The 10,833-nt window shown below is 44.0% G+C and overlaps 1 protein-coding gene across 8 annotated transcripts in view; it reads right to left on the reverse strand.

Annotated features, from left to right (window-relative positions):
* RAP1GDS1 (Rap1 GTPase-GDP dissociation stimulator 1) overlaps positions 1-9,991 on the reverse strand; it is a 103,875-nt gene extending 93,884 nt beyond the window's left edge. Inside the window, exon 1 of one of the 8 annotated variants that reach the window (XM_075090785.1) lies at positions 9,413-9,991. In XM_075090785.1, the coding sequence (XP_074946886.1) occupies positions 9,413-9,416 (4 nt within the window). In that variant the 5' untranslated portion in view covers positions 9,417-9,991. The remainder of the gene's footprint in view (positions 1-9,412) is intronic. The other 7 variants (XM_075090793.1, XM_075090792.1, XM_075090784.1 and 4 more) reach the window with 7 other exon arrangements.
* Positions 9,992-10,833: the final 842 nt, after the last annotated feature.

Consider the following 10,833-nt stretch of genomic DNA (forward strand, 5'->3'; position numbering starts at 1 on the left):
GAACTGTGATGCCTTCACCCTTCTCGTAAAGGGAGAAGTTATGGCCTTCATAAAGATAAACAAGCACTTCAGATAATTTCTGGGATGAAGATGCATTCTGAAGTAGTGTACTGAATTGCTTTTTATTTCTCTCCACCATCCTTGCCTTCAGAGCACTAGGTGCCCACACTCTAATACACGTGTCATTAGAAGCATAATGTGTAGCAGTCTTGCAAAGAAGGATTCCTAACACTGGCATCAAAAGCCATCATCTAATGGCTACAAAGTGAGTTTCTGAAAACGTTTGAAAGTTTATGAAAACACAATTTTTCTTTTTCCCTATGCTGCTACAAGACAGAACAAAGGTCACTGTATGTATATTAATAGCTTATGACACCGTGCTTACTATTCCTTTTATAGGAGGATGTTCTAATATTATGATCTCCATGTTAAACTGGTTTTTTCTTTGACAAAACAAATTATATAAACTAAATAGTTCTATCAATTTTTTTAAAAAATGAAGTTCACCAAATTATTTTCTTTATCACAGGATATAAGTCTGTCTTTCTCCAGATTGCTGAAGTTCCTTCAGATGGTGTATGTTAGTATAGCATCATACCTATGAATAGAAAACATTTTAACAGTGCTTCCGATGGTCAAAATCAGTCCAATGTCTGCTATTTTCCCCCCAACTTTATAAACCTGAGAGCCAATATTACTATGCCCTGAAAGGATGGGGCGACACATGCCATTTTACATGGTTTCACCAAAACAGGAAAGTTTAAGTTGTACTACAGCTGAATCGGAAAAGTAGGATCCCAGTTGACTTCAGTGGTACGCAGTGTGGGCTTTGTGTGGGTACAAGAATGCTGTATAAATAGCATTTAGATGAATAGGGCCCAATTCTGTATGATTTCCTTCCTACAAGATACATTTTTTCACATATTCTAACTTATTGTACAAGTACACTAGACAAAACTGAAGCATGATTTTAAACTGGTTGTAAATAACTAAAATCTAAGTGAAGAAAAAACCAAATCACTTCAGCTCTTGAAATTAGAAAGTAGAGCACCAGTTTTTCAATTTTTTCCCTAACAAAGATAGTAGAAAGGGTAGATGACAGAAGAAGCTGTCAGATATTTAATTAATATAGACAGAACCAAAGGAGGAGAGAGAGTAGGAGATGGGAGGAAAGATGGAAAAGAACAGGAGGAGGTAGACAGGAGTAAGACATTATAGAAAACTGGGCAATGAAATAAAGAAGCCTGAAGGAATAGGATAGCTGTGGAAGAGAGTGCGAAGAGTAAGAAAGGATTCTTACGTAAAATAGAAAAGACTTATGGAAACTCAGTACATTGTAACATCAGCTAGAGAAGTGTGGGGTTTTGCCTGGAAAGCGCACACTGTATTTTGGGCACTGCTGCATGGAAATGTACTGATTCGTACCTCTGATTGTACTGAAGCACTATCTTGCTGTAAATAGGTGACAGAATTTTTATTGTGAAGGTTTAAAAGAAAACACCCCAAAAACCCTGAACCTGCTCAATGCCTGTCAGCAACCTCTTACATACATGCTCTCTTTCCCTCAATCGCCAACATTTACGTGCTTTTCCCCTAATTCCATATAGCAGAAGCCAGCATATCTGTATATTCTCCCTGAGAATATTTCCCCCCTATCTAATAACATCCTGATCCTAAAATCAGTTCAATACATAAGCATAGGAGAGGAAGGAGGAAAAATAATGGCTACTAGTTACTTAGGTGAGGGGGGGGAAAAGAGAGAAAGGTGTGTGGAAATACCTCATAACTGTTCATTACTGCTGCCACTTCTCTTGATGGTCACATTCACTCACTGCATTTCCTCTTAAACTGCTCACTGGCATTCAGGAGGGGTGTCTTAAGTATTTGTGCAACAGGATCCTAACATGACCAGCAATCCAGTCACCTCCAGCGTGCACATTGGAAGATTGCTGAAGGAAGTGGTCAGAGATATGAAGATGCTATTACCAAGCACACCGGATGACTGACTTCAGTCAGTTCCTCTGGAAGCCCAGGAGGGGTAAATTAAACATTCTGTGGACAGGGAAGATTTAGATAAGAAAGATGTGTACAATCCTGCTTTGGTTTTAAAACCCTTTTCTCTTCCCATGCTTTGCTCCTGCTGTCAAGATAAAACAGCATTTTGATTTAAGGAAATCGTTCCAAAGCCTTCATGTAGCACAAGTAGCTATTTGGCAGCACTGAACTCAAGTTATGCCTGCAGGGTACTGGGTGCTGTCAACTGCAAGCATGATGGAATTTATCCATAGAGAAGGGATACAGGAGTGAACTTAGCAAGGCTAGAGAAGGGAACAGGTGTACTACTGACCCTGTAAATAGTGACATGTACTTGTAAGGTTGCAAATAAAACTAGAAATGTTAAAACAGTCCCATTAGTTTAAGTCACTGGACTGTTGTGTCCAACGTCAAGGACAGGAAGTGTTTCTAAATACACTCCCAAAAGGAGTTCCTAGCTGCCAGAGAGCAGGCCACCCTCAGCAACACGCAGACCTACCCAGCCAAACACTCCACTCACCCTAGAGACCAGAAAGGCTTGCAGGTGGTCACATTTTATGGGTGACCATTAATATGGTTATATTTATGTTAAATAGCTAGGCTAGCAGAGTTTTCAGCTTCCATCCACAAAACGTTGTCCCAGAATTAATGTATATAGTACAACACTATTTTAGTTTCCCGTTTGGGTATTATTAAGGGCAAAAGGGGTAGAACAGAGTTTGTAAAGTGCTGGGTATAACAGAGTTCCCTTCCAACTACAGATGACCACTGCACAAGAGAAGGATGAGCATTCTGTTCTATCTGGGTTTTTTTTTGGACTAATGTATTCTAGAGGTAAAGACATTCACTGAAATGTGAAGAACGCCATAAGGATAGGGTTTTCAACTGCAAGGTTTGTGCCCTGATGCTCCCATATTAGTATATCAGGAAGGCGGTAAGAATGCACAAGTGGCTGACAGTGGATACGCAAACTCAAGACTACCAGGAGATGCTAAGCTGTCACCTCCCCAGGTCTCCTGAACACAGGCCTCCCGAACACAGGCCTGTTCCCCACAGGTTCATTGACAGCCCTGACATATTTCTCCAAGGTTTTGTTCAGTCCTCATCAGGTCATCCATTCCGTACTGCTTAGCTGCTCTCCTCCATGACTCTCGGTCTTCTAACCTAGTCTCCGTCCTCGTCCAGTCTTACTCCAAAGTACATTTGCAGAGCACAGCCAGTAACTCTGAAACAAAGGCTTAAATTCTGGTGAATTTAAGCACCTGCTTAACTGGATTTAATCAGATACTGAAAGGACTTCTCAAATTGAGTCAACTGATAGGAAGGGTCAACAAATAATTAAAGTTATACACAAATTTTGCATATTTCTTCAAAATTATTGTGTCCATCAGGCTGGCAAGTATCAGTGGATGGAACCAACTGATGAACTTAAACAACACTGATTAACTTTCATGAATCTCACTGAGCTATCACTAACACAATGAATAGCTCAGTGTTTTAATAAAAGCTCAGAATTGACTTATGCCTCAGATGTTCCTATAATACAAGATTAGAAAGCAGTAAGCTTGTAAGAGCTGTGAAATATGAGGAAAATAGGACCTAATATTGAAATGGATCACTTAATCATACTTCTGCAAAGGAAATACTTTTTTTTTTTTATTTTGCCTGATTTTTAAATGTGTAAAATGTGATTTTTATAGGAGGTTTGTGCCTAACCTAGAAAAGGAAAGCAGGAAATGAAAGCACTTCATTTATTTTAAGCTGCAATTTTTAACACAACTTTGTACAGCATCTATATTGTCTAAATTTATGCATATTTTGAATTCCAGCTACTTCAGACACACACATTTATTCCCTGACATTTATCAGAATTCATGAAGATGTATCTGAAAGTGCTTCAAGTCAGAGATACTTCTAAGACACATGCCTTGCCAGTACACACTTCTATTTGTAAAGGTAAGCTATACTGTATTTATTGCAGGTCCCAAAGCATCCTGCACTAAATTCTGGCCTCTATCTGGAGTTAAACGAACAGCAGTTATCTGGTTTATAGATTTGACAAATTCTTCTGGATATGTGCCAGCTTTGTAATCAACTTCAACTACAGTGTAAGAACGGTATGAGATCACAAGGGTTTCTGCACAACTTCAAAGCTCCCTAAACTAGAACCGCACAACTCCCAGGCTGAACGAACATTGCCAGGCTGCGTGCACAGTTTTGAGGCTCCTTGAACCGCAGCTATTTGTTTCAGAGAGTTTACAAATTCTATTAGGCATATCTGGAGTGCATGTAAATTCTAATTCACATCAGCTATTTTTTCCCACAAAAATGAACTTCAACATTCAGAAGCCTGTGGCTTTTAACTATCATTTTATTCTAATAAAACAAATTACGTTTGGTTGCCACTATACTAAAATTTGTAAATACAAACAATTTTCTAGACCATATTTAACAAAAAGAGGCCCTGGGAGATTGTCCTTGCAGTGAAAGCTGCTACTTATAAAATCCCTTACTAGCAAAAGCTTCTTGTCTAATTAAAATCCACACTATCATTAAAAAAAAACTTCTCCATTAGCTGGAAAACACACATCAACATTAAGACCCCTAATTTCCAGAAGTTTAGATGTAGTTCTTAATCTATTTTAATCTGGAAACAAGTTAGAATCTGAAACGTAATGCCTCCAACAGTATCAAGACAGCAGGGGTGCTCATTTTCTTGAACACACAGCATGTGAACAGACCCAGGTGGACTAGTCGACATTGGAAAGTGGGTTTTCTCTTATGTAAGTAACTGGGTCACTAATGTCCCTTTGTCATCCTAAAGCATGAACTACATCCTGCGACAGGGTTAGGAGGGGATAACAACCAACTTCCTTGACAGATGTCATTGATGAATCTTCATAGCTTTCTCTCTAGTCAAATGGTGATGACATTATTTTCCCCTTCATTGAAAAAAATGCTAGTTTATGTTAATCTATTCTTTTTACATATTTATAAATAACTAAATTCTCAGAACTTCTAGAAATAAATCAGCTGTACTTGAGGAAGATGGAAAATTATAATGAGTCTTCTCAAGGGCTGTCAGCAGCAGCCAAATAGTAGTACAAAAAAAGAGGGTAAAAATTATGTGATTTTATTTACATTTATACCCCAACTATTTTCTTAACCTTTTTTGGGGGGAGGGTGGAGGGTGGGGCACACAGAGTAGAACTCCTCATTTCTTTCTCTTTTATTTCTGCTCTCTGTTGTTCCATTCATCCATCTATTATCCCTGTCTGTCCTCCGCTTCTAGTATTTCTCTCCCTCCATGCATTTCCCTTAAGGGATTTTTGTTCCCTTCTATTCTTGTCTCTTGTCTTGGTAGCTTTCTCATTCCCATTATTACCGCTTTGTTTCCTTCAGGTTTCAGCTGTTCTTCTGCCTCTTCTCTTTTTACTTCTATTTTGACACTACAGAAAGCCAGATGTTCCTCACAGGCTTCTGAAACTACCTCTGAATATTCTGTTCTCAGGAAACATACTTGTGAACGAAGCCTTTAACCTAAGGCTAAAGACAAAATTGGTTGGTTTCGGTCTCACGTAATAACAAAAGATCACAAATATTGGCCCGAACACAGGAACAGTATTCATTAGGGAAGGTCAGTCAGAACTAACCTAACCTCTCCAGCAGGACACTTTGAGGAACACTACTGAAGCAAAAGAGATGCAGTCTAAAAGCAGTTTCCTCTGTGTTCGTGTTTTAAAGACATTTGCCAAAAATCAGTCTCAGTTTTAGGAAAGGCTAAGACAACATTTTATACTGGCTTAACCTGCTGTTTTCTAGCTGGCTAGAACTAATATGCTGGTGGTGTTAGAAGTCTCATCGTTTCAGCAAAAACTTTAAAAGAAATAAAAATTATCTTCTTGTGCAACTGACATATCTCTTTCTAAGCAGTTTATTAGGTTGACTTGCATCCCTTGTAAGAAAACTAGCAAAAGAGCTCTCAAGATGGAAGACTTTTTTTCATCAGCTTTCATTCCTCTCATGACTGAGGCTACCAATTACATTTTTTAACAAAAAGCAGGCAGGTTTACCCCTAACTTCCCAAAAAGCAATACCGCACACAGCCATGCCTGAAGCTTCACACCTACCTGCCTCCTTTATTTCGTGAACCACTGTCCTGAGGACAGGCAGTGGCTTGTTCCAAACTGAACCACAGATCAGGGTGCATTTGGTGTTTGACAATGACCACGCTGACCCCAAAACTTGATACATAATTGCACGTGGTCATCCTTCAGGGAAACTGGGAGACAAATTGAGTGTATTAGGAGCAGAGGGGCAATATAAATCTTTGATCTGACACCAGTGTTGCTAAATGGACAGCACTTAAATAAATCCATCTACGTTATAGCCTGCGTACCTTATATATCTTGTCATTGTGCTGTTACTGCTAGGCATTGTAAAAAGAGTCTAGCAGTTTGTTGCCCAACTAAGCACCTAAGTATGTATTCATCTTTATCAGAGCAGAGGCTGCCTTCCATTTCCTGCCAACAAAACCAGTACTCTTAAAATGGAAGAATATTTTTACGAGCTTTCACTATTACAGACGATAACATCAACACTTCAAACAAACCGACACGTGCCATAAAAAAAAAAAAAAATAATTGCAATCAGGACTTGTACTCTGCATACAAACTTTCACACGTGGAGTTTCTCCATCTTTTGGGGCCAATGGATTACTGCTGAGTGGTCGACATGTAACCAAATTCCTGATTTTTATTTCATTAATTTATGTTTGTGGAATAACTGCAGCCTGCTTACAACAACCTCCACAGGCCACTGCTCTAAAATGGAAAGAATTTCTTGGATACAGTGTGTTTTTGCATGAGTATACCAGCTGTGTTTTTCAAGGTTAAAATCAAGAATTAACTAGGGAAAGGGGCCATTCATTGTGAAACTGAAGGATTACGTTAAGAACTGAAAAGTAAAAATCTGTAATTGTTCTTATAAAAACACAAGTAAAGTACTGGTGGTGCACATGTCATCTCAAGTATTCAAAGAGCTCTACTGCCAGGAGTACTTAAAGAAACTTGTCTTTCAAAGCCAAAAGTTGAATGTTGTTTAAGCTGTACTCAGACAGAACTCTAAAAACTATGAACGCAAGCAACAAAAATTATAATTTTGGAAAGAACCGATATTCATGAGAGGAAATCACTATCCTCTGGGAGGAAACAACTGCCATGAGAATGTCTTCAGCGGAATACACACTTGGAACCAGAGTGGCAGCAGAGATGTTTCTATACAGTAAAGATAATGCAGATCCACGCATACCTAAGAAGTCTTTTTAACAACAGAAATCTTTTGATTAGAATTAGAATATACCTGCTTGGGCTTCCATTTTATATCATTAGTACACGAAACAGCTCATACCATATCAACCTTCATAAATACAGAATAGACCATATGTTTAACCGTAAGACGTTACTGCAGTCTCTGCCACAAATGCTTGTTTGTTGAGCATGATTTATGGAATGATAGACAAGCTGTAAGAAGAACAAATTCATCCTTGATTTAATTCTAAGGATTTTCAGCTTTTACGCAATGCATTACCAAAAAGAATACCGTAAGCAGAATAAGGGAAGCTAGTGCACTGCGTGTATGAGCTTAAACATGAAATGTCATTATTCATTGCTACCCAAGGTGAAACTGATTTCAGTCTTGCCACTTGCTCCTTGGAGCAACAAGATCTGCTGCAGAGGCTACTTAGCCTTTGCCTTGATTTTAAAGATGGGTGCTGATAGATTCTATCAGGAAAATAATTTCAGTATTCCTGAAAATAATTGTAACTACTCTTACTTATGCAGCAAGCTGTAGCAGATTCTCAAACTGTTTACAAACTTGCCTGCAACTGAAGCATAGTCTCACCTAAAAAGGAGTGCTGCACGCATTCTGCACCAGCTTTTCTGAACAGCTTTTACCTGATACCCTGAAGTTTTTATTTTTGGAAGTCAAAACAGTTAGCTACAACTAGACTTCCACCAGAATGATGAGATGAATAGTCCTACTTTGTGAACGGAGACAGGAAACATATGCAAACTAAACCCTGGTGTCTTGCCTTTTCCACCCACGTGAAAGGAAAGACCTTCTCTACATCATTATGGTTTTACCTAATTCTGATAAAATCTGACTGCTATTCCTCATGCCTGACCCTGGCAGCTTCTAATTTGAACCATTCTCCAAAGGTTCTCCATTGCTTTAAAGGAGTTACAGAAGTACTTATCCTCATTTCACAGTCAGAAAAACTGAGGCACTGCAACTGCTTCTCACCATGGAAACTTCTAGTTAAAAGTGAAGGATGTGTGTAATCTGCAAAGAAACTACTGATTTACCTGAAGCCACAGGAAGTGCTGATGTCAAACCCCTGAGCCGAATTCAGGAACTGCCACCTCCTCACCCTGGTTGCGAACCACAGCTCCTTGCCCTCGGATCTGCAACCCAGATCCCACCATCACATTCGGCAAGCTGGCTGGGTCTTTGGCAGCTCAAGGGGGGCACTCCTTACCCGTCTCTGAGATCTACGTTACAGCCAGATTTCTGGGAAATCTGTTTTACGGTGGATGTTTAATAGCAGGAGAGCTGTAGTTTGTGCAAGAGGAAGAGGTGGAGAACGCGAGAGAAATTCATTGAGCACTCTGTAAAGAAGAATCAAATACTATACTTCCTAGATTCACACGGCATTTGTTGGAAGCTCCATGCAAGCGGCGATCAGCGTGAAACTACTTAATCTACAATCTTAAGATAAAAAAGGCAGAGATAATATGGCTGCATTTGTAGGCTTGAGTAATGCTCTTTCTAAAAGCCGGAGAAATACGAGGATCCTTGAGTCTTCCACGGACAATGAACGGAGACCGTAAGACGATCTCCTAAACCTATTACCCCAACTGTCTCCATTATGCAAACAGTAACTGGGAAAGCGTCCTGGGGGTGCCTTATGTAACTCCTTGCTCTGAACCTCCCTTCGGCACTCGCGGAATTCCTCTCTCCTCTAAGCCCGCTGTGAATTCAGACCCAGGACCGCGAGCGCGGTGCGGGAGCACCACGGGGCCGAGCGGGCGGGCGCCGGGCTGGGGCAGGGCCGGCGGGCGGGGCCGGGCGGCGGCAGCGCCGGAGCCGCGGAAACTTTGCGCCGCAGGGGCCGGGGCCGGGCCGGGCAGGGGCAGGGGAGCTCGGCGGAGCCCCGCTGCCGCCCCGACCCTCCTCCCGCGCTGAGGCGGCCGATGAGGAAGTTGCACCAGTCGCCTCTCCCCAGCCGCCGGAGACGGGCGGTCGGCGGCCTCCGGGGGCCGAGGGGCGGTGGCGGCGGTGGGGGACTACAGAGCGCGGAGCTAAGGCGACTTACCCATGGTGCCACCGCGGCCTTCCTCGTCCTCCTTCCCCTCCTGCTGCCGCCGCCTCTCCGCCGGCGCGGAGGGAGGCGCGGGAGGCGTGTGCGGGGGAGCGGGAGCGGGGCGGGCGCGGAGGCTGCGTGCGGCGCGGCTATGAGTCAGGGTAGCACATCCGGGCAAGGCCGCCTGGGAGACACCCCGCCGCCCAGCCCGCCCGCCCGGCGGCACCCCGCCGCTGCCCGCTGCCGCCGGGGAAGGGCGGGCAGGCAGGCAGCCGGGGGGAGGGAGGCGGCGGCAGGAGGCGGTGCGGGGCTGGCGGCAGCGCCCCCGGCCGGGAAGGAGAGAGCCGAAGGGCGGGTCCCGTCCCTGCGGGGAGCGGCGGCTCCCGCCCCTCGCCGCGGCCCCGGGCCTCCTTTGTTCGAGGGGCCGGGGGGCGCCGTGGTGCTGCGGGGCGCCGGTCGGGCCGTGCGTAACGGCTCCCGCCTCGCGCTGCGGGCGCTTGAGGCCGTACTGCCCCTTTCCCGCCGCCCCGCAGCTGTCCTGGCCCCCGGGGAGAAGGGGCCGAGGTGTCAGCGGCGGGAGGGGTGCCTGCGCCGTGCTGGCATCCCCTCAGCGTTCCGCGGAAGGCGGGCCGCCTCGGCGGCGGCCTACGGTCGGGGCCGGGGAGGGAGAGCGGGGCTAGAGGCCGGGGCGGGCGGCAGCAGGGCCGCGGGGCTCTTCCGAGTTGCTACAAAGGCCCTGTCCCCGCTGGGGTCCCTCCCCCGGCCGCCGGGTCGGTGTGCAAGCGGCTACCAGAGAGGGGGTGCTTAAAGAGGGGGAGCGTGGCGTTAAAATTCATATTTCAGAATATGGACTCGAGCGCTTTGCGGGGGGCGGGTATTAAGCTGGATGGAAAAGCGGTTTTTAGGTGGGCTGTGTGAGGAAAAGAATCGGTGAAGGAAACCACCAGGTGAAGTCCCATTGCTGTACGTTTTGTAGACCAACGTTACGAGTTTTACACCCAAAACTGAAAGGCTCGTGCAGAAGGTACTATGTGTGGAAGGCATTTTTAACAACAAAAATCTCTGTATTCAGTGTTCCCCCCTCCTTTCTGCCCTGGGATACTCAGTCTCTAAGGCAGGGAACAAGAAGGAACTGCTTGCTGTTACAGTCCTCATTACAGCGTTTTCACTGGGAACCATTTTGGGGCGGGTTGAAATTAATTGAGTGGTTCTTGTAGCATTTTCAGTTTTTCCAAATCTTTCCGTATTTATGTATTCACAGGTTTACCTGATTAAATCCTCAAGTGTGTGTAAGCAGAGTAGGATCAAAGAGTATGATGAAGGGTCTCGCTTGCTGTGTAGAAATGGATAGGCCAGGAACAATTCAGGTGAGCCATGCAAAAAGAAGCTGTGGGTGAGTTGGCCCCCACAGCAGCTTCACGAGTGACACCAGT

This window comes from Phalacrocorax aristotelis, chromosome 4 (genome assembly GCF_949628215.1).
Source record: "Phalacrocorax aristotelis chromosome 4, bGulAri2.1, whole genome shotgun sequence".
Lineage (NCBI taxonomy): Eukaryota > Metazoa > Chordata > Aves > Suliformes > Phalacrocoracidae > Phalacrocorax > Phalacrocorax aristotelis.